The 25,000-nt window shown below is 44.4% G+C and overlaps 2 protein-coding genes across 2 annotated transcripts in view; both read left to right on the top strand.

Annotated features, from left to right (window-relative positions):
* spryd7b (SPRY domain containing 7b) overlaps nucleotides 1-1,248 on the top strand; it is a 5,782-nt gene extending 4,534 nt beyond the window's left edge. The window contains exon 5 of the mRNA XM_063213907.1: nucleotides 1-1,248. This exon is cut by the window's left edge and continues 186 nt beyond it. The gene's annotated coding sequence lies outside the window, so the exon portion shown is untranslated.
* An 8,878-nt stretch (nucleotides 1,249-10,126) lies between these two features.
* The window catches only part of LOC134461142 (SE-cephalotoxin-like), a 16,396-nt gene continuing 1,522 nt past the window's right edge, over nucleotides 10,127-25,000 (top strand). The window contains exons 1-7 of the mRNA XM_063213910.1: nucleotides 10,127-10,248; nucleotides 13,148-13,609; nucleotides 13,880-14,562; nucleotides 15,668-17,032; nucleotides 17,735-17,960; nucleotides 19,034-19,182; nucleotides 21,272-21,390. Coding sequence (XP_063069980.1) covers nucleotides 13,156-13,609; nucleotides 13,880-14,562; nucleotides 15,668-17,032; nucleotides 17,735-17,960; nucleotides 19,034-19,182; nucleotides 21,272-21,390 — 2,996 coding nt within the window. The 5' untranslated portion in view covers nucleotides 10,127-10,248; nucleotides 13,148-13,155. The remainder of the gene's footprint in view (nucleotides 10,249-13,147; nucleotides 13,610-13,879; nucleotides 14,563-15,667; nucleotides 17,033-17,734; nucleotides 17,961-19,033; nucleotides 19,183-21,271; nucleotides 21,391-25,000) is intronic.

The following is a 25,000-nucleotide window of genomic DNA, read 5'->3' as shown; positions in this document are numbered from 1 at the left end:
ACACACACACACACACACACACACACACACACACACACACACACACACACACACACACAGTGTGGTTCACTGCTTTTGTGCGTCACATCTTGCCTACGAGCCATATAACTGAATGTTTGAGAGAGGGGGGTGATAATGCATTGATGTTCTCCCTCCGGATAGAGAACAGTACAATACCATCCTCTCAGTAAGATGGAGAACAGCAAAATACAATCCTTTCACTAACAACATCATGGGGAGGTGTAACGTGGTGGAAGCCCCCCAGTCTTACTGTGTTAGCACTGCTATAAATAAAGCTCTAACTAACTAACTAACTAACTAACACTAATGTATTAGAGCCTGCCAATAACACCTGCAGATAACAGTTAAGTATTAGAGATGCAATGCATATCAGACCTGTAGATAACCACAATGTATTACAAAGTAGAATCCCCCAATAACACCTGCAATGTCCTGTATTTCTGACCCCCAATACCCCGGTATCACCGGCATTAGAGACCCCCATTAGAAGCCCCCAACAACGTCTTTAGATAACAGTAATGTGTATCAGACCTAGCCAGGCCACGCCCTCCTAGTGATGCAACGCCTTCGGCGTCGCTTCTTGTCAGGGTACTTTGTCGGGTACCAATCAACTTTTTAGCAGCTCCAACGGCACCAGGTAGAGGCGTGTTCAAGGCAGTGACGTGCTTTAAGCAGAGATGTTCTATTCAATCTATTGGGACTAAGAAAATATTTGGTTTAAACTTTGACACAGCCTTTTCTGGCCTCAACCAGTAGCAAGCCGAGGGAGGCGGGTTTATCGGGCTGTTTGGGAAATGTCATTCGTTATCTTCTTGGTCAGACCAGCATCGCTGTACGAGATTTGAAAGTCGAGGATAATCAGGCCATATTGGACTCCCAATAACACCTGCAGAACAGGTATAGGCAAGTAATGCATATCAACATCCTCCCTCACAGTCGGACAACTCAACATTAATGTGTCATAGCTCTCCAATAACACTTCACTGAGATCTGTACAACAACATTATACAGAAATATGCTGTTATTACCTAAGTCCCGAAAATTTCAACATGCAGTTGTGTTGCTCACAGCAGCCTTGACTTTTCAGTAGCCAAAGTGCATTAGTGATAGTTGTGTAACAGCGGGCAATAGGAATATATTTTAACATCTCACAGAGAGACAACGGTGATATATTTCAACACCTGAGGTGTATTGCAGCTAGATAACCATGAGATAATTGAGCCCCCCTATTAAGTAAGGGTTAACGTTCGGCGAGAAGGTCGCTACCGTGGAATAGCAGCACGACAGAGAGAATCTTTAGACCCCGACGCGGAGCGGAGGGGTCTTGTTCTCTCTGAAGTGCTGCTATTCCACAAAGCGACCGACTCGCCGAAAGTTAACCCGCTTATTATATGGATATACTTAAATGATTCACACATGCGGTGACATTTCTTTAGACCTATTTAATGTTAAGATTGTTGCTGCGCAAAACAAAACAGTGCCGTTGTGGAACACCGCTAGGCAACAGCTAGGTAGGCTAGCCAGGACAACAGGTGTTGTCTATCGCAGCAGCTGATTAGAGTGACAAAAGACCTGACCCCCTGCGGAGTGATATGAAACATTCGCTTTAGCCACTGACTTGTAGGCCTATACAAGCCAGTGGCTTTAGCAGTGAACGTCTTGTTGCCATTGACAGCGGTAGCCAGGACAACGGGTGCTGTCTATCACAGCAGCTGATTAGAGTCTTGTTGAAAAGTCGCTTTAGCAGTGAAAAGTCTTGTTGCCATTGACAGCGGTCTGTTATAGACCAACCCGTCCGTTATCGAAAAATAACAGACGTCCGAACGTTGGGGAGTCCCGTTGAAATGAATGGAGCATTCGACAGATGACGTCACAACCATATAATAAAATGTTATAACCAGTAAGGAAAAGCTGAGGTTCATGTAGATGAGGAACGGATATTATCACTGGATTAGTAATGTCTGCTGTGTGCATGCGTGCGTGTGTATGATCGCATGTGATTCGCTTGGCTCTCTAAACGGTAACTACTGTGCGCATTCGTGTGTGTGTCCTCTCCGTAGCCTTTAAGCAGATTTCACTAGTCTTTGGAAGTGTGTGCGTGTGCGTGCGCGTGCGTGCGTGTGTGTGTGTGAGGCCAACGTGTATGTAGTGATTGTGTGTTGATGTTTGTGTGTGTGTAATGCCTGTGTATGTACTGTATTAATCTGCTTTGTGATTGTGTGTGTGTGTGTGTGTGTGTGTGTGATGCCTGTGTGTATATCTACTGCAGTGATCTACTACTGTGACCGTGTGTGCACACGTGGGACCATTCGAAAGAAATGCAATGCTATTTATTTCAGCTGAATTTTTCACTTTTTCTTTGCACTGCTGTATAACCACACACTACGTATGTTAAAGAGTCTTATTTAAAATGATTGTATTTAAATTGAGATTATCACATGAATGTTATTGTAAAACCCCACACTAATTATCTTGCTTAGTATTTTATGTTGGTTGTCATTCATAACTAGTGTTTTGAATACATGTTATCTTAATGACAGAGTGCTGGCATCCCCTTCCATCAAGGGACTGACTTTATTAGGCTGCTGTTTGTCTACCGTATGTATTGTGCTGTGTGTATATGTTAAGAAGACACACAAAAAGTGTGATATGAGAATTATATGAGATGATTCCCAAAGAGTATTTATTTTTCACAATATTTTAACACTGACAACACCGCTTCATTCATCATTGTTAACCATGTCTTTCAAACAGGGCCGGTTCTGGTCAATCTGGTGCCCTAGGCGAACACCACCTTTTGTTTTCATGCATTTAGAAATGGTCATCAGTAAACACAGTGTTGTGCATTTGTCTGATCGAGCACAGCTACTCTGGTACCTACATATACAATATACTGAATGCAGATAAATAATCAGTCAATTTTAAAGTTTAATGTTTTATTTCACTGGAGGTTCTAATTCTGTGGGGCTTTCGAGTGCCCCCAACAAATTTGGTGCCCTATGCGAATGCCTTGTCTGCCAATGTCTAGAGCCGGCCCTGCTTTCAAACTATTTCTTGTCAGTAATTCATTCAATAACATTCCAAAAGTCATACAGCAGCTACTGAATGCAGAGCATGGTAGACAGTAGGAGCTGTGTAAATGCAATGTATCCTTCATAATGGCTTAATAAGTGTGAATGCTGAGTGTCTCAATGAGTTAATACTAACCTTACTGTCATAAAATCAGCACTATTTTTTTGTTATTGTGGAGACGGGATGTTTGTTTTTTTATGAATGTAAAGTTCAGGCTTTTGGCTGATTTTGTTTTTGTCTGCCCCTGAAACCTGAAAGTAAGACCAGGTAGTTTCCCTCTTTGGAAAGCAGACTTGTCTCTTATGAGAACTAGACAGAGAGAGAGCAGACTGGCATCATGTAAAGGCGTATGTATCCAACACTAGTGTATTCCACGTTGAGGTTCGAGTCGACTCTGACTTTCTGACTTTCATGATGCCATGTTGCAGACAGAGATGCTGTAACTTACTTAGTCAGATTGTAACCCATGGATTGGGGCGACATGAATAGAAGTGCCTCCTACCCATCAGTTGAACAGTCATCATGACCCTCTGATACGTTTTTGTAATGTCAGTTTGAGGTTGAGGGGAAAGTATCAGGTGTCCGTCTTTCGACAGTGTGAATGGCAGACATCTTACAGTCTGTAGGAGAGTACTTAACATAGTGTTGCTGTGCGACTCTGAAGCTTACTGGCCGTCTGTCCCACTGATCAGACTGTGTGTGGAGGATATGAATGTAGTTACCCTATGATGTACACACACACACACACACACAGGTTCCCGTGTAATTCAAAATGCTTCTTTTGCACTGAGAACTTGGGGTCCACATATCAAACCAAATCAAACTGTCTTATTTGATTGACTGTCCAGAGAAAAAAGACACAAGTGAGTTTTTGATAAGATGATGAATAAATGTTGATGTTAACCAAGTCTTCCTTGTATATAGTGTCATTTTATTGGTGATTTCCATCACATTTCTATTCTCCTGGTTGAGATGCACATAGACTACAAGAAATGAGAGCTAGCAAGCTGCATTGGATATTATCCATTGGATTTTTCCATTAAATCTAAAAACTATAGGGAGGGCAGAATGTTCATTCACTTTGCAGGGCTGTTCACCGGGCCCGGGACAAAGTCCTCTGAACCCCCATAACATAATGTAATGATGAGGACCCAGTTATACTGCTGTTTACATGTTATGCCCTCTTCTGTTACTGGCTTTGGGAGGGAATTGACTACATAGCCTAATTAGCTGTTTATGTTAATGTTTCATACTGGATAGAAGAGAATGGTAGATGTTATGTAATGTAATGCATCCACAACCCAGGTACAAGGTTAAATTGGGACTCTTGTATGACACTGTTTCCTTGCTTTGTAAATATGTAAATTTGTGATGGAAAATATTTGTGATATCTGCACTTTATGTCATGCCCACGTGATGTGGAAATTGTAATTTAAGTGTCAACTGCACAATCAACTTGTTTAGTCTGAGGAAGGGCCAGGGTGGCCCGAAACGTCATGAAATAAAATGGCTTAAATGGGAGTTCATCGGTATGTGGTTTTTCTTCACTACCTATGGATTCACTTTTTTTTAACCTGCACCCGAAACCAGTCATTGGACGTGTGTGAGATTCGATTGGGATAAATTGGGACTACGCATCATCCCCCCACTCCAATTGCAGGTGCATCACAGTTGGACAAATGCAATGTGTATTAGATGAAAACACAGCTGACATTTCAAAGTACACATAATCTTCTTCAGAGTCTGTTGTGTGTTTGCAACTATTTAGCTTCTCCTCATAATATGCTACCAAACACACATTCTGCACAGCCAACATTGAGCAGCTGCACTGCACTGCTCTATAGCCCTGGCCATCAGAACAACACAAGCACTTCTACTCAATGGGCCTTTCTCAAAACCTAGGACAGTGTCCTTCCAAGTGTATCAGCCTAATTAGTCACGCCCAGTGATTGGATTCTCGTTGGTGAACTCTACAGAATATCCAATCACTGGGTGTGACTAATAAAGAGTATCCAATCACTGGGTGTGACTAATTAGGCTGATACACTTGGAAGGACACTGTCCTAGGTTTTGAGAAGGGCCCAATATATGCTACTACCAAACATTCATGTTGGCACAACCTGCCCAGCCAACAGTGCAGTGAGCAGCTGGACCCCTCTCCACTGAGTCTGTGGCGTCAGCAGGGGATTAATGAACGGCTCCAACGGGCCAGATGAGACCCCAGGGGGGCCCACATTGGCCAGACTTGTTCTCAGACAGGCCAAACCCATGGTCAACCAGAGGCCAGACTTGTTCTTCGTTTGGGACCAACGTGTTCTTGGTGAAGGACCAACTATGCGTTGGGCAAGGAGTTTAAATATATGTTTATATATGTAATTGAGTTAAAGCACATGGGCATGGAGATTTAAAACTAAGTCAAATTTATTCTCCATGACAGGCCAGACATATTCTCCATTAAGGACAAACTTGTTCCTGGTTAGAGGCCAACTATGAATTGTAAGAGAGGTAAATATACTGTATGTTAGATTGAGTTAATGCGACTGGGCGTGGAGATTACCAGCTTTAGAGAATGTACCAAATGAATCTTTCCGACACATTACTGAGGCCAGAAGGAGCCTAAAACACTGATGTGTTTACAACACCAGAGCCAGAGAGGGAAGAGGAGGGATATTTACAACACCCATTGACATGTGCTGTAAGGTGTATTTTCCTACACCAGAGTTGTATAAAAATGAACGCTGATAGTTTGAAGCATTGATATATTTTACATCAGGACTGTGCTGTCACAATGATGACTGTAACACTGTTGTACTCTGTATTCAACATCGGAGCTGTGTGCTGTGACAACATAAAGAGCCCGATCTCACGCCTTTCGTAAAGTCTTCACGAAAATAATAGATTAATTTTCACGCTGCCCATTCACTTGAATTGCCCCACTGCTGCTATGGTTATCCAAACGTCTGCAGGGGCGGGGAGGGGGTGCTGACAGAACACTGCTGATACACTTGGGACTCACTAATTCGACGCCCTTTCGGTTCTTACGCCTTCTGTCCCCTAAACCTAACCCTAACCTTAACCCTACTTAACCCTAGACCTAACCCTAACCCTAACCTTAACCCTAACCTTAACCCTAACCTTGACCCTAAACCTAACCCTAAATTGCTTGTTTGAAATGTTTGATTACCATGTGACGGTAGGCTACCGAAAGGGCATCAAACTAGTGGGTCACTAGGGGGCAATTCAAGTGAATAGGCAGCGTGAAAATTAATCTATTATTTTCGTGAAGACTTTACGAAAGGCGGGCAATAACGTGAATGCACCACGAAAATTACTCTATTTTTTTCGTGAATACTTCACGAAATTAGTGAGATACGGTTGACATAAAACAGTGTTGAAGGTACACTGGAGACGTGCTTCCACAACATGAAACAATGTTGTAGTTACACCAGAGCTGTGCGATGTCACAACATCAAACAGTGATGAATGGGCACGCGAGATATGCTGTCACAACAGCTGAAACAATTGTGAAACATTGTTATATTTTTACATCAACGCTATGCTGTCACAATAAGTGGTGAAACTGTGAATCATTGCAATATTTTACGCCAGAGCTGTGCACTGTGCAGTTCATGATGAGGACTGAAACACTGTAGGGTCACAGTGAGAGTTGGGACAGTGTGAAACATTGTTATATTGATATGTCTGATATCAGAGCTATGAGCTGTCACATTGACAAGTGGCAATATGAGTCCATGTTGTATTTCCTACACCAGACCCATGCTGTGAGAGTCAACCAGTGAAACATGGTTATAATTTACATCTGTGTAAAAAAATTAAAGCTGTGTGCTTTGACAACTAGAGCATGGGGTCCCAAACTTCACCATGACAAGACCCCCATATACCAGTAGATTACAGCCAAGGCCCTCCTGACGTGGGTCATACCACACAATTTTTTCCCTCTGTACCGCCTTTCATAAGTCGATAAGCATACCCCTAAATCCATGCTACTACAACAGGAAATGTAATAAATATAGCAGTTTGGACTATGGCATAAATTAGGGCATTTTGTTTTGCAATACTTTTCCTTTCAACATGCTGCGGCCACCCTAGCACCCTCTCCCGGCCCCCCAGGGGGTCTCGGCCCCCACTTTGAAAACTGTTTAACCGCTGAGTGTTTCTTCTGCACCAGAACTGTGCTTTGACAGTGTAAAAGGGAACTGTATATGTGAAGACTGCTGTGGATGGAATGCAGACCACCATCACTTCTCAAAGGTATGAAGCTATGCAGTCAGTTTCTATCTGCTGGTAAAGTGCAGTTAGCGTAAGTAATCCAGAGAATTGGAGATGAATCATTGCACAATGGTGGACTTTGATTTGCTGATTTTTTAAATTCTTATTTAGTGTGCAGTGGTTCATCTCTTACTCTCTGGACCATAACGTCTCAACCTGATTCTGATGATATAATGCTGATATTTTGAGTGTCAGTTTTGATTCAATTCAAACGTCAAAGGGTAGATGTTGTTTAGTTGTTGTCACACGCTTATCTTAACCCATTGATGCCTAAAGCACTTGCAAAAAAGGCTGCTAAATGCCTAAGCCCTTTTAAAGAAAAGATAGAGCCTACCCTCCGCCTATAAGACCCGAAAGATCTCAGCCTTTGAAGCACATAAAAACATGACATAAGTTACATTTAAACGCTAAGACTCTCATCTTGCATTAGAATGTGTTCATTTAGCTCTAACATAAAAAGATTTTTTACAAATTGTCTTTAATCTCATGAGCCTGAATGCTGCGTCATGAAGCTCCAGGCGCTATAGGCCAATGTTGCGCAACGCAACATCCAGCATCAATGGGTTAAAACACTGTGTACCTTGGTCAAGATGGATGAAGATGTTCAAGATGGAGGCAAGCAGGTAAGCAGCAGGCCACAAGCAGGTAAGTAGCAGGCAGGCAGGCAGAGGGAAAGAGGCAATGGCAGGCAAGCAAGAGAGGGTAGGCAAAGGCAGGCAGGCAGGCAGTAGGCAAGGATAGGGGAGAAAATGGCAGGCAGGCAAGCAGGTGGCACACAGAAAAGCAATCCTAGGCCTGATTCTAGTAATCTCTAAGTACGTTTATTATTAAGCGGGCTTGCAGAGCAAGACCCGATTCTAGTAATCTCTAAGTACAGTTTATTAAGCGGGCTTGCAGAGCAAGGCCTGATTCTAGTAATCCCTAAGTACAGTTTATTATTATGCTTGTGTAACCGAGTGGACTTTACGAGTTTTGTAGCGACTACGCCAGGGATAGACATGAAAGTCTACCACCATTAATTACCTTACTCAACAGAAAGGCAACACAGGTTCGTACGGAGACAGAGACAGGGATCCCACAGTTTAAATAGTTTATTCTTAGTTCAATTATCTGTACAACATATGAGCAATATGAATGAATAAAACAGCATGTGCAAACAAGCAGGGGCAGGACTCACTGACTCACATTCAGTTAACAGACAGTACACTTTGAGCCGTTAATAGGGCTGGCCAGACGACACCTTGCACCAGTTCCTGGTCCTGCTGCCGATGTAAGCTATAAAATACATACAAACTGCCGTCATTTACTTGGCAAAATCAAAAAATGAGAATAAATTCTCTGACTAAGGCACTCCAAATTAAATGTCTTTATTAATATGACAGGTCCTACATGGACATATTAAAAACAAGGCCCACGCGTAGCGGCATGAGTGCCTTCTTCAGGCCAGTAACACAAAAGAACAGAGTGACATGACAAATGCACTACTCTGTTCTTTTGTGTTACTGCCCTGAAGAAGGCACTTGTGCCGCTGCGCGTGGGCCTTGTTTTTAATATGTCCATGTAGGACCTGTCATATTAATAAAGACATTTTAATTTGGAGTGCCTTAGTCAGAGAATTTATTCTCATTTTTTGATCCCATCATACACATGTTGATTTTCAAAATTATATAATATGCAGTGTTCCTTAGCCAACTTAAAATACCATGTATGTCATTTAGTATAAATGACAAAGGTGCTGGATTACTGATATGGAGGTTGTGAGTTCGAATCACACACAGACCCATGTTGATTTTCAAAATTACATCATATGCAGTGTTCCTTAGCCAACTTAAAATACCATGTATGTCATTTAGTATATCCCCAAAACGCGGAGCTACAACACTTTCAAGATGGCTGAATCCAAGATGGCTGAATTGTTTGGCCCATAACTTCTGACTAGGTGGATGGATTTTTTCCAACATTTCTTTTAGCTTTGTTTTCTCAATAGTAGTTTGTTTTTAATTTAGGGATAGAGATATCAAAAATAAAACTGCTCATCTCTGCCTCAAAAGGTAAGCCCGCTTCCAGCATTTTCTGTGAGAACGCAATCTAGTTTCCAGATTGAATTTCATGAGGGAAAAAAACACAATTCTACTTGAAGTTGAGTGTCTACCGCACACCCACACACACACACACACACACACACACACACACACACACACACACACACACACACACACACACACACACACACACACACACACAGACAGACACGGACACACACACACACACACACACACACACACACACACACACACACACACACACACACACACACACACACACACACACACACACACACACACACACACACACACACATTTATTAGTTATATTTAGCTTCTAACTCTTCATTGAGGACATTGAGTCATTGAGACATTGTGTCAGGAGACATTTCCCATCTAATACCAACCACCCCCCCCCCCCCACACACACACACACACATTTCCAAGAAACAGCTGCCCTCTGTCCTAGCTGTTTTTTCTTTTCTCAAACACGCATTCCCGTACTGCCAGGGTGTATGTGTGCGTCTGTGCGCGCGTGTGTGTGGACATTTTTTTTTCCTTTTGCCCAAATATGCATTCCCTTCCTCTCACCGTGGTGGGTGCACTGTGCACTCTAGCCCCATTTATAATCAAGAGCTACAGAGCTGAAGGCAGCCAAAGTGGAGGGACTATCCACACACGCACACAGAGGAGAGGAGAAGAAGAAGAAGGAGAAGGAGAAGGAGAAGGAGAAGGAGAAGGAGAAGAAGAGGAGCTGCACAAACCCATTACAGCTCACATAATCTTAGCCTTCTACACTTGTGGATTCCACTTCAGCATTAGTAAGTGTCTGGGGTCAGTATACATTTCAACTACTGCCACTATTACTACTAGCCTACTTGGACATCAACAACGGTTACTACTACTACTACTGCTACTGCTACTACTACTGTGACAACTACTACTGCTAGTACAACTAGGCTACTAGTACAACTACTGCTACTTAAACTATACTACTACTACCATTACTACTAGGCCTACAAAACTTCTACAACTGTGATTGATTATTACTGATTTTTTGATAATAGTTTACTTGAACTGCATGTGGTTACTTGCACCATTCAAGTTACTCTAATAAGTATGTTCCATCACTAAACTCTATTGTAACATTATGTGATTAGCTACTGTAACATGTTTTACATGATCGAAAGAAAAAAGAAGTCTGTTAGGAAACCTCTATCATGTTTCAGCCTTGTAATATTGTATTAGTAGACCTAATGTGGAAATTATATCTGTAAGAGTACTTCCACTTCTTCTTTATACAAGTCTGCTAACAGTTTAGTGGTGCGTTGCCCAGGGGCTGAGATCAGACTGTCTGAATGTCTGTTTTCAGTTTCTCAGGAACACAGTGTAAGAGGCAGAGTGGGAGAGGCACTTTGTTAAAGACGGCACATCTTGCTGCTGCTGCTGCGTGCATGTGTGTGTGTGTGTGTGTGTGTGTGTGTGTGTGTGTGTGTGTGTGTGTGTGTGTGTGTGTGTGTGTGTGTGTGTGTGTGTGTGTGTGTGTGTGTGTGTGTGTGTGTGTGTGCGTGTGTGTGTGCATGCGTGCGTTCCTGTGTGCGTGCGTGACTGGTGCTAATAATGCTAACTTGTGAATTATGCAACATGAATCCAGTGCTCGGAGTTGGTGTGTGTATGTGTATATGTCTGCGCGCGCACACGTGCGTGTTTGTGCGTGTGCGTGTCTGTTTCTGTGTCTATGTGAGTGTGCAACTTCACGTTTGTATATATGCTATATGTGTCGTTATGTTTAAAGTAGCACCTCAACTAACATTTTTGCAGTTTCTCAGCCTCTCAGCAAGACAGATCTACACTGTAGAGCCAGGCTATTGGCTATAGCATATCATAATACAGTGTTGGGGTGGGTTTTGGATGGACTGGGGTTATAGGCCTATATATAAACAGCATACTAGAGCCAGGCTATGTTGCATATCTTTTGAGTTTGGGATGGATCGGGGTTACACAGTCTATGATTTGGGTTTATAGTGGCTTACTAATGTCCTACACCTGTACCAGCTGACACACACACACACACACACACACACACACACACACACACACACACACACACACACACACACACACACACACACACGATCGTGTGTGCGCGCATCTCACAGGTTTGCTATTGTGCTACTCAGAGTTGTGCTATCTGGCCCCTGCTACACTGGTATGGTCTGTTTCTGGCAGACAAACACCCAATACTTAAACCGACACACACACACACACACACACACACACACACACACACACACACACACACACACACACACACACACACACACACACACACACAGAGTGCGGTTTCCGGCAGCCAGCCTCCTCCTTCTCCCCACAGCAGCTCCTGCTGGCTACCGTGCCAGAGTACAGGATGTTTGGTTTGTGCAAGCGTACGTGTGTGTGTGTCTGTGTGTGTGTGTGTGTGTGTGTGTGTGCGTGCTTGCTTGCGTGCGTGCATGCGTGCGTGCGTGCGTGCGCGCGTGTGTGTGTGCGCGCGTACTCAATGAGGCTCTGGGCTGTAAGACCCCAACAGGCACACTGAGAGAGCTCTAGGGAAGCTCATAATACTTGGCTGAAATCCCAAGGTTGCCAGATGTGGTATACGGCAGATGAGGATTTCCAGGCTAAAGTAGTGCTCACAAACCACCTGGAAACAATAAATCCCACCCAATTTAAACTAAATCCTGATGGTTTGTTTGGTAGATCATCTACGGAAAAACATGGCCAATAGGGTTACATTTTTTCACCTGCAGGTTATCCTGAGCAGCTGTGGCCTAATGGTTAGGGAGATTGACTTAAGATCAGAATACCACCCTTACTGCTCCCATGGCACCTAACCCCACATTGCCTTAGGGACTGTAACCAACATCCTGTAAAAATAACTGTAAGTCAAATTGGATAAAAGCGTTAGCTAAGATAATGTGATCCTAAATGATGAAATTTGGACAGGAACAGCCCGATTTGGCAGGTAACAGACCAATTTGGCAACCCATCCCATACAAGCCATTTCAGTCCAGAAAGACCAACTGTGCTAACTGTTGTAGTTTGAAAGCTCTATATGCTAATGTATCCAGGTACTGTTATATGTTCACATGATACTGCTGTTTGTCATTCGGGGTAATGTGTGTTGGTGGCCATGACCTAATGGTTAGGGAGATGGGCTTTAGATAAGAGGGCTGCAGGTTTGTATCCCATCCTGCAATACCCCGCAAATAACTGCAAGTCGTTTTGAATAGAAGTGCATGTAATGCTGTTTGTAAGCAAAAGTAATTTATCAGTAATTTAGCGTGCTAACTATGTGTGACTGTGTGACTTGTGTAAAGTGTCGAACTAGACCATGCTAACTCTATTCTGCTGCTTACTACAGTAATGGACCGTGATAATTCAGGCTATGGATGAACTGTATGCAACAGTTCAAAAATACGCTTTTGCACACCTCTGTAGTTGGACAGGTGCGTAGGATATTATCCCAGTGGGGTTGTCATTCAAGTGTAAAGAAATCCCGCACCCTGTCCATTCCACCAACAAACTTTAATACAAAGTTCCGGTCATCCGACCTTCTTCCGACCTTCTTCAGGTAAAGGTCGGATGACTGAAATGTTGTTTTAAATTTTGGTGGTGGAATGGACAGTGTGCGGGATTTCTTTACACTTGAATTGTATGCAAACCTTGTTTTTGCAGGCCTGGTCATGGCTCATCTGAGGGCCTCCATCTCCATGCTGTCCCTCCTGCTGTACTCGGGACTTCTTCTGCAAGCTGGTGCAAGCGACCCAGACGATGCCCAAAAGGAGGCCATGGCGGAGCTGATCGACAAGATGACTCTGAGTTACGCAGCCGCCGATTTGAGCTTCACCAAGCTGGCGGACACCGCCAAGACCCTGATGCACTCCCACAACCACAACTCCCTGAGGAAGGGGCTGGAGGTGTTTGACAGCGTGGCTCAGCTCGTCCCCTTCGTAAACCACTTTGGCCTCCTGGTACGCTGCGCCCACTCCTTCATGCTTCCCGGCAGCCCCGAGGTGGTGCACCTGCAGAGGCGCTTCACGCAGGTGAAACAGCACCTGGCCACCATCTCCACACAGGGGGGGCCCTTGTCCAGCTTGAGCCCCTATGCCAAGGAGGAGCTGTTTCTCAACGCCTGGAGTAAATATCAGTTTGTTTGTTAGCATACGGAGGTTCCAAACCTTTCTGGGTCTGCAGGCTATTTGGCTAATCAAGGGGTACTTGTTTGTTCAAACTCTTCTACCAGTGTCTTGCCATCGTTCTCAAATCACACTATGATTGAATGATAATTTGCTTAAAGATAAGAAATGATCTTTAGGTTATAAAGAAGGTGTTAAAATTAATAACACTTTGTAATGAGGGTAAATAAAGTGCAAGGTGGATGCTAATTACATGTTTATTATGTTTCAGTGGCAGCGGCTTTGGGGGGCACCATTCCACGGCCCTGGCCCTCTGCAGAGGAAGAGCTGATTCTGAACACCTGGAGCCGTCTGGAGCAGCTAGTGGAGGCCCTGGCCACGGCTGACACCCAGGAGCAGAAGTCCAGAGCGGCAGAGAGCTTCACCTCTTACTACGAGGGCCGGAGCGTGGAGGATGCCATCGTTGGCTTCTACAGGCATGTAGCTCTGGAAGGGCGCGGAGCAAGAAGGGGGGGCGGGACGAGATCCGGGGATAAGGAAGGCTATTGGCTACTGCGGCTCCTGGGGGACCAATCAGAGGGAGACGTGAGGGTGCTGACGTGGCTGGCGGCACAGGTCACCGGCGCCATGATCCGTGCGTCGTTTGTTGGCACGGTCTACGACAGGCTAAAGGGTGGCCGTCTCGGGCACGAGGCGCAACCAGCCACCGACTGCCTTCTGGCGCTAAGCAAACTCATCCAGACGACATTGCTGGACTACGCGGACGGCTGCGAGAAGTGGGCCAAGTTGGACGTTGAGAAGATCGTCACTCATACCGCTTTCACAGACACCCGTGAGGACATGGCCACGGCCATCAAGGCACATCTGGACAGCAAGTACGACTGGTTCACCTGGAACGTCATCATCCAGGACGCCAGTTTGGAGCGCGGCTCCTGGCAAGGGGACTTCATCGAGGTGCGTATGTACAGAAATCTTTAGTTTCATTTTAGTTTGTAGGTTTAGGCTTAGATTTAAGGTTATCTGTTATAAATAATTTTATTCTTATTATTTTAATCAGGGGACTTCCTCAAACAGTGAAACATTTCTACATGTAAGTTCTTATGTTATAGAATAGCAGAAAATTATTGTGTGCATCATAAGGTGCTGTCACAAGACCAGACCAATGTTCATCAAGATGCATACAATGGCAAAGAATAACAAAATGGAGCCAGACTGGACACTATGTGCACCAAAGAAGCGCACTCCATTTAGTCTGATTATCATCGACTTTCAAATCTTGGACTTGGTCTGACCCGGTGTATAGCGATTAACGTTTCCCAAATGGCATGGTTGACCCGACATTTTCTTAGTCCCCAATTAAATGTCCCTGCTTAAAGGGATACTGTCTCATTTTTGGAAATAAGCTTATTTTACACCTTCCCTTGAGTTAAATGATAGGGTTTTACCGTTCTCCTATACTTTCAACCGTTCTCTGAGTACGGCAGTGCAAATTTTACCTCCAAGCTAACAGTTAACATTGAGTCCTATGAGACCAGTTAGCCGCGAGCTGGTCTCATAGGACTCAATGTTAACTGCTAGCTTGGAGGTAAAATTTGCACTGCCATACCCAGAGAACGGTTGAACGTATGGGAGAACGGTAAAACCCTATTATTTGACTCAAGGGATGCTGTAAAATAAGCTTATTTCCAAAAATGGGACAGTGTCCCTTTAAACTACGTCACTGCCTTGACCACGACTCTACCCAGGGCAGTTGGAGCTGCTCAAAGATGATTGGCTCCTGAAAAAGTGGGTGGAGTTATCGGGAGCTCAGAAACTATATGTTTATTTCTTGTGGCCTGACTAGAAGCAATGCCGAAGGTGCTGCGTCACTAGGAGGGAGTAGCCTGGATACACTCCATCGACCATGGGGGAGAGAAATTATTAAATGGCGTTGCCTTCTGTATGACATCAGAGCTTATGTTTTCAATGCAACATCTTCTCCAGCCGTCAATAGAGATCTGCAGCGCTAACCATCTGAGTTGCTTGTTTACCAATTATTGCATTATTTTTTTTACTACAGGTGGTGGGGTCGTCCCAGACAGTGATCCTCGTGCCCCGAGACAGTGAGGCGCCGGTGGACGAGGGCATCCGCGCTAAAGCGCAAAAGAAACTACTGAGCCACACCACCTGCCCTGTGGTGCAGGAGGGTACGGAGCTGGCGAACGCGCTCTCTGCCGACGTCATGAGCCACGTAGCGTTCGGACACTCCACAACCGACTCCTACACCTACACGACGCTTGGGGACGCGGTGGTGGAGGAGAAGTGCTCCACGGCCTTCCTGTTCATCACCACGCACACGTACATCAACACGGTGGTGTTCAAGAGCATGGCGAGCTACCCCGGCTGCTCGGAGCTGCAGTGTGCGCACGGATCCTGCCGACAAGCGGCACGTTCGTTGACGGGATACTGCGTGTGTGAGCCCGGTTTCTATGGCCACCAGTGTTGGAACAACATCAGAGATGAACGCGCAGCCTCAGCCCTGGAGGAGAAAATAAACTCTCTGGACCAAAACCCTGTGCCGACAATCACCACGGCTTACTTTCAGCTCCGAGACCAGAGAAGCCACGCAGACGCAAGAGGTAGATACCAGCAGGCCAAGCTGCACCACCAGGCTCTGATAGAAAAACTGTCCTTCCTCAGCCATCAGAACCAGCTGCTGGACAGCGAGCAGATCTCCGTTGAGGAGTTCCTGTCCAGTGTGGAGGGCGTGATCCAATCTCGAGGGGCGTGCGTGTTTCTGCTGTATCAGTGTGACACCGTGGTGACTGGGGATGGTCTAGAGCCCGAGTCTGGTCTCCTAGCAACCCTGCGGAACCTGCTCCTGCATCCAGACCCGTCGCTGCCGCAACTATCCTTGGATTCCATGGCGTGCTCGGAGAGCTACGCGCAGCAAATCGACCGCTTCATCACGTTCTTTGGCAACCTCAAGTCAGGGGCGTCGTCAGCCTGCAAAAAGTACTTCATGTACATGAACGGCAGCAGTGACGGCGACACTGTGCGGCTTTATCTGCCTCTCCCCTCGGACCGGGCAGGAGAGTGGCTACCCTGGGGCTCCGGCTGCGGCCCCCTCTCCGCCGCCCACCTCCTCAACCACCACTGTAACTCCAGCTACCACAGCGCTGAGGGGCAGAGCGTCCGGCTGCGCTGTTCCGGAACATTGAGGCCGTTCCCAGAGACGGTGAGGTGTTCTGGGGGGCGGTGGAGCGCCCTGCCCGTGTGCTACGCGGAGCCCCGCAACGGCGTGACGCGGTGTTGGGCGGTCAACGGGACCACGATGTGTCAGGTGACCTGTGACAACGGCAGTGTGGAGGTCTTGAACAAGACGGCCACCTACAGGTGTGACAGCCCACCGTGCCCAGCCTTTGAGCCCGTCGGAGTGTGCAAGGTAATAATAATAATCATCATCATCATCATCATCATCATCATCATCATCATCATCATTATTATTATTATTACTATTATTATTATTATTATTATTATTATTATTATTATCCTTTCAATAATTGCACCAGTTTTTTAATTTGGTTCCAGAGTACTCTCGAAATGTTGAGATAACACTACATTTTTCACTGTGACGTTAGTGCATAACATCAATAACAGACTGTCAACAACACAGGCACATTAAAGGGGTATGCCACTATTTTGGGGCTTAATACAGTTGAAATCGTTGACTGGGGTTTATAAAGGTGGTAAAGTGTCTTATTTTTCATGTGAAGCGTTGTCTTGCTTTGAGACAAGTTAAAAGAGGGAGTATGTCGCTAAGCTAGTGAAAGTCAATGCATCCATGTAGCATTGCTACATGCTACACGGATCCATTGACTTTCACTAGCTTAGCGACATGCTCCCTCTTTTAACTTGCCTTAAAACAAGACAACGGCTTACATGTAAAATAAGACACTTTACCACCTATATAAACCCTGGCCAACGATTTTAGCTGTATTAAGCCCCAAAATAGTGGCATACCCCTTTAACGCCTGCCAAGTAGTAATCACAAATCAAAAATGAATGATTGACAAGACTACAGTTTTGGCAGATTTTTAGCAGCTCAGTGAAAAATCAGGAAGTGAGTGTGCTCAATTGTCTCAAGGTGACCAGGTGCGTCAGCAACAGCTCGTGTGAAGACGGCGAGGTGTGTGGCAATGACGGCAGGTGTAAAGATGGCTGCAGGGGTGCCCCCTGTGGACCAAACGCGATATGCACCACTGTCAACCACACGGCCATCTGCACCTGTCTGCCGCCCTGGAGGAAAAGCAGCAACAGCCACTGCAGCTCACCTTCACTACAATGGACCCAAGTCAAACACGCGCACAACGGTAAGACTGACTGTCTTCCTGTCTGTTTGTCCGACCCGTCACACACACACAACCGAGAGACTGTCTTTCTGTCTCTCTGTCTCTCTGTCTGTCTGTCTGTCTGTCTGTCTGTCTGTCTGTCTGTCTGTCTGTCAGTGAGACTGTATGACAGCTTAACATTGTGTGTGGCAATCTGACTGCCTGTCTGTCTGATGTACAGTATATCACGAAAGTGAGTACACCCCTCTCAATAGCCAAGCATGGTAGTGGGACTGACATGGTTTGGGGATGCAAGAATGCTGTGAACATTGGTAATCTGAAATACACCTAAAAGAAACATGCATGTCAACAAGCACTGTGACTACTGAAGCAGATCATGATATTCTCCATAGGAATGCATTCAAATCTCACACCAATCTATTTAAGACAGGTGCTCACTCAAAGTGTAAAAGTCCAATGAAAAGAAAGGTTGAAACTCACACTGATGACCTCCCTTTCAATCCCTTTTCATTTCGAGACGATTCGAGCCAACACAGCCCCTTCTCTACCGGATTTTAATCTGGGGTGTACTCACTTTTGTGAGTACATGTTCAAACAATAATGGCTGTATTTTGTTTTTTTCTAAGTGAACAAGAAATTAAGTGGTTACATATGTTGTTAAAAGGTCACTAATCACTGTGTCAAAGTGAAATTTCTGTAATGCTTTCCTATGAAAAGATATACTCACAAATCTGCAAAAACTGTGAGGGGTGTACTCACTTTCGTGATATACTGTAGGTGTAGGCCTATTTGTCCCCAATGTTGCCCGCCTCAGGCAAACACCCATTGGTGAGATTATCTGTCTCACTGACATATTGGAGACTGTATTTCCGTCTGCCTGTCTGTATGTGTCTTCTCTGAACCCACCTCATACACAGATCCAATGGTTAGACTGTCTGAATGTCTATAATCTGTCTGTCTGTCTTTATCTATCTATCTATCTATCTATCTATCTATCTATCTATCTATCTATCTATCTATCTATCTATCTATCTATCTATCTATCTATCTATCTATCTATCTATCTATCTATCTATCTATCTATCTATGTGCAGGCACAGTGAAGACCCCCACGGGGAGGCCGGTGTGTCGGGCTCAGGGCCCCAATGGGAGCTGGTACTCTGGGTGGCTCTACACAGTGGCCGGGAAGGAGAACTGCATGATGGAGTACAATGACAAGACAATGAGAGCACCACTCTATGAGGTACAGTACATACCAGCAGAGATGTGACCAAGACACTCATTTGCAAGTCACAAGTAATTCTGAAGTCCATCCAATCAAGTCAAGTCACAAGTCACAAGTTAGACACATTTGACCAAGTCAAGTCCAAGTCCAAGTTCTGCCAAAGCCAAGTGAAGTTCAAGTACCCGTCTCGGTAACGCTTTAGAATAACGTTCTTCTTATAAGCGTTTATAGTCACTAGTAAGCAGGTAGTAATACCCTTACAAGTGCCCAATAACATGCATATTAACTTTGTTAACATGCTTATTAACGTTGTTAACATCTGATGAGTAACTTCATTTCAGTAAAAGCATGAAAATCGGTACACATGGCAGCCATCTTGAAAATTTAGTTTTTTCGCGACGCCTCCATATCTAGTATTAGTCAGCATATCAAGATGGATATGTGTACCGATTTAAATAATAAGACAAAAAAAATAAACCACTATAAACACATAATAAGCAGCTTATAAGATGTTAACAAAGTTAATAAGCATGTTATTGGGCACTTGTAAGGGTATTACTACCTGCTTACTAGTGACTATAAACGCTTATTAGAAGAACCGTATTCTAAAGCGTTACCTGCATCAGCACTAAACCTTCTCCCAAATAAATAGTCAGTACCATAAAAATGGCATAGATTCAGGAGGGCACTGTGGCACGGCGCGCTAAGCCCCCCACATTTGGGCTTGCATGCCCACCCACGGGGACCCCGGTTCGAGTCCGGCCAGGGTCATATCCTGGTCCTCCACTGTCTCTCTGTCCCATTCACTTCCTGTCACCATCTTCGACTGTCCTGTCAAATAAAGGCATAAAAGCCCCTAATTTTTTTTTCCAAAATGGCATAGATCCTTCTCAATTGCTTTGGCTCATTTGCATTCATTTAGTCCTTCTGTCAAAATAAACTGGATGGTTCAGCATAACCTCATGGATCCTCACAAACAGTTTACCCGTGTGTCTAAACTAAATTCCTTCCCCACATATATCATCAGTACCCCCAAAATACATTGTCCCTTTGCCATTGTGTAAGCACAGAAGTGAAAATGGTTAGCTGTTTTGTCACTATTGGACTACGCTCAGCTAACAGATTTCGACTATGTATAAAAATGAAAAAGTGAGTGAAACCATTGAAGTTTGACAACACAGATTTACCAAGGGCATTTATCAGTAACTTTCTTTACTGTAAATTCACATACAGAAAGTAATGCCCATATATTACAGGTTTCTCATTGGTTTGGCTCATTCTCAAAACAGAGATAACATTCTCAAAATAACATGGACAAATCCCAAAGCAACTAGCAATTGCTCAAAACAGAATGTCGTTTGAAAAAATGTCAAGAAATTAGCCAAATAACAGAGGAAACTGTAGTATACACAGTTGTAAAATTATTTTCTACAAACTAGTAAAGTTACAATATCATCTGGCCTGTTCAACACTGTCATGAATTTACTGTTTTATGAAATTCTTAAAATATTATGTCCTTGACTGTTTTGACAATTGTGTAGATTACTTTGCATATGATGACTTAAACAATGAAATAATGCTGACATGTTTTGGAGAGGGCAACCATTACACTGAGAATTGTCTAATTCGTTTAGATAAGCAAGATCAATTTATTTGGAAAATGTGCTAAATGTATGCTCAATGTGTCAACTGTAGGGTACTTGTACATAGCCATCTGCAGAGATGTACTAAACATTTGAGACATGAACAAAGCATTTGATATTTGATGAAAGCAATGAGAAATGCCATTTTGTTTTGGGAAATTGCAAGTTGGGTTGGGGATTTGTCTGTGTTTTGAGAATGTCATCTCAGTTTCGAGAAATTAGCCAAACCAATCGAGAAAAACTGTAATACAATGCTGTATACATACGTACTTACACACATGTTAAAACTTACGTGTGTGTGCATGTGTGCGTGTGTCTGCGTACGGGTGTGCCTGCGTCTGTATGCACCTACGTATGTGTGTGTGTGTGTGTGTGTGTGTGTGTGTGTGTGTGTGTGTGTGTGTGTGTGTGTGTGTGTGTGTGTGTGTGTGTGTGTGTGTGTGTGTGCGTGCGTGTGTATGTAGTTGCTGCTGGACCCGTGTGAGGGAGGGGGCTACATGTGGATCCCTGGGGGGCCCCACTCAGACTCCATGTGGACCGGATATACTGACAGCACCCCGGGATCCATGCTCTTCGTCTGCAAGTGAGTAATACAGTATCTCTGTAGCACACCTGCAGGTAAGTGATACACTAACAGCACCCCAGGATACATGCTCTTCGTCTGCAGGTGAGTGATACACTGACAGCACACCTGGATCCATGTTTTTCACTGCAGGTAAGATACACTGACATCATGACACCACAGGTGGGCGATACCTACATGCTGCAGCACACCTGAATAGAGGTGCCTGCAGTGTCCTAGTGACAGCACCCCATGTTCATGGTCTGAAGGTAGATACCTTAGAGCACTGGTGCCCAACCTATGGGTCGGGACCCAACCTATGGGTCGCCAAAGATCCACGGAGGGTCATGAAGCCCTCTTGATTTTAAGGGGTTTAAGGACGAATATGAGGAATAAAATATAACTTGTGAGTTTTCACAGGAAAGAGAGCGTATCACGTGACTCCCTCTCGTGCGGGCGCTGTGGCCTCGACATACTGAGGGAAAGATGGTTATGCCACAGGTAGGAGAGACAGCAGAGGAATTTGTCAAAACGAAAAAGTCAAAGAGGGGGTACGAATACATTTTTATAGAGTATGGATTTATAGAAACAATGGATAAAGTTCGAACTGAATGTATATTTTGCCGCCACAAACTGGTGAACGAAAGTTTGAAGCGATTGAGTCATGATTGGGGGGGTTGCCAGGGGGGCCATGGCAGGATGTCAGGAAAAGTCTAGCAGAACAAAATATAAATAATTGAATAAACTGAATAACATGCAACAGAATAAAGCAAAAATAATACAAACAATATTCCTATTCCTATTCCTTTATCATTTTATATCCTAGAGCAGGGTTTCCCAACCAGGGGTACGAGTACCACTAGGGGTATGCGAGCACACCTCAGGGGGTACGTGGAGTAATGAAATAATAACAAATACATGGAGTATAATAGGCACTTTGAGATGGAAGAATAGATATAGAACATGCGTGAGGGCGTACTCTTCATTAAAGGGGCATTCCACCGGTGGAGACATGAATATGTTACTGAAAGTGGGTCATATGTATAGTAGAATAGTAACATACATTTCTCATTTGGTGCCTTCTTGGCCAAGAAAAGGCAGAAAATGACTTTTTAGTGCTTGTGGATTTGTGACAACAATCCCCATAATGCACTGCAATGCTCAAGTTCCACAGGCCACACCCAGGTATTTGGGACTCTATGCATCATCCCTCCCTCAGCTTGCAGGCAGTGTTGCCAGATTGGGCTGTTTCCCGCCCAATTGGGCTGCTTAGGATGGTCGTGTGCGGGTAAAAATGGCATTTAGCAGAAAAACCCGCCCAATTTTAGCCATAGAAATCAATAGAATTGGGCGGGATTTTGAGCTTCTAGGCTGGTTTTGAGCCTCATCTGGCAACCCTGCTTGCAGGTGCATCACAGTGGGACATACATCACTGGAAAGGAGAAGCTGGAGCACACTGCAGCTTAGTTTTCAAGACTTTATTTTGTGCACACACGCGACCAACGTTTCTGTGTTGCTACACCTTCTTCAGAGTCAAATGATAGCAAGAGAGAGACACACATTTCAAGACTTGACATTCACAGGTGATCCTACTTGGTTTGGCTAAATTGGTCTGATCTCATTGCAGGTAATTGACCCCACCCCCCAACACCAGGACAAGATTGTAGACAATTAGACAGCTTGCCAACTTCCCAAAACAAAATAAAAAAGTGAAAAAAACAATACACAAAGAACATTGTCAATAAAACCACAGCTACAATTATTAGAAGACCACAGCCGCGATGCTGGAACAATTTGTTACAGAGAGCAAGACATATTGTGTTCCTCATTTATGCCCTGTGGCTCCACTGAATTTAGAGTATGAATCCAAAATGCCTCTCTGTCTAAATTGGTACGTTTACATGAGGCATTTAAATCCGATTTAACTCACTTTAAATCTCATTAAAACTTAATTCCACTTTAAAAACATCATGTAAACACTTACCGAACAGGATTTAAGTTTATTCCGATTTAAACTTAAGTCCGATTAAAGTGGGTGGTTTATTCCTCTTTTAAATCCGATTAAACACGTTCCTCTGTCATGTAACCTTTTAATCAGAATTACAATAAATCCGGTCGTTCCACGCATGCTCGTTGACCACACGATGGCGCCAACAGCCCGTGCTCTTTGTCAGTGAGAAAAAGATGGCGGCACTTCCTGTTGATTTTCACATGAAAGTTTTGCTTAATTTAAAGTCCCTAAGCGACTATAAATGTTGTGGCTTCCATATATTGATGTAAAAGTGCCCCACGAAGTAATTAAGCACAACAAAGTTACTCCACATCACCCTTTCACCAGTTCGTTTTTCTAAGCTAGGAGGGTGCTAACTAGCATTTGAAAGAACCAGACCCAAAGGGGATTTTACCAGCCTTGAGTCCACTGAGGGAATTCATTTTCGGGCTGAAGATAAGCTTGTGTCCCAGTAGTTCCCCGGAGGTTTGGCGACCACGCCCCCACGCCTTATTTGGCTCACTCAGCACGTGCGTCCTCAGTCCAATCGCAATGCTTTATTTTACCCAGAGGTTTAATCGCATTTAAGTGAAATTGCCATGTATACACGTCGCAAAATAACTCTTAATCCGATCTACTTAAATCCGATCTATTAGATCCGATTCAAAAACATCATGTACACGTAGCAATTGTCTGCAATCTTGTCCTGGTGTTGGGGGGTGGGGTCAATTACCTGCAATGAGATGAGACCAATTTAGCCAAACCAAGTGGGATCACCTGTGAATGTCAAGTCCTGAAATGTGTGTCTCTCTCTTGCTATCATTTGACTCTGAAGAATGTGTAGCAACACCGAAACGTTGATCGGGTGTGTGCACAAAATAAAGTCTTGAAAACTAAGCTGCAGTGTGCTCCAGCTTCTCCTTTCCAGCTATGCCAGTGACTTACTGGTAGTGTTGCCAGATGAGGCTGATGATTTCCAGCCCAAAAAATGCTCAAAACCCGCCTGGAAGCACTAAATCCCGCCCAATTCTATTGATGTCGATGGGAAAGATTGGGCGAGTTTTCCTGTAAAATGCCATTTTTACCCGCAGACGGCCATCCCAAGCAGCCCAATTGGGTGGGAAACAGCCCAATCTGGCAACACTGCTTACTGGAGCCTCAATGCCAGTGATTTCAAAAGCACTGGGACACTGATCTGTGATAGGTCTGTTAGAGCATTAGGTCCAACCCCCTATGGGCGGGGTTGAAAAGGTGGGAAAAAGGCTTGTAGTCTCAACAGAAATCCACCTCTCTTACACTTCCTATGTCGATGATGCAAAATGACCATTTTTACATCATCGACATAGGAAGTGTTAAGAGATGAATGTGGATTTCTCCAATCTCAGGGGGAATTGAGAGATTTTTGAAAGACCATTCAAAAGTATGACTGGGTGTCTATCAATGGAAAGCCTAATGCAAAATGGGTGGAGTGTCCCTTTAAGACAACATGGTTCAGTGGGTACGCAGGACAAAAAAGGTTGGGAAACACTGTCCTAGAGGGACACTGCCTCACAGGCCCTACACTGGGAAAAAAGGTGCACAGAAAAAAAAGTGTGGCGCAACTCATGTAAGGGGGGAATCCACCGGTATACGGGGGCCTTG

Source organism: Engraulis encrasicolus, chromosome 13, assembly GCF_034702125.1.
Source record: "Engraulis encrasicolus isolate BLACKSEA-1 chromosome 13, IST_EnEncr_1.0, whole genome shotgun sequence".
Taxonomy (NCBI): Eukaryota; Metazoa; Chordata; class Actinopteri; order Clupeiformes; family Engraulidae; genus Engraulis; species Engraulis encrasicolus.
This window is presented reverse-complemented; position numbering and strand designations above follow the sequence as displayed.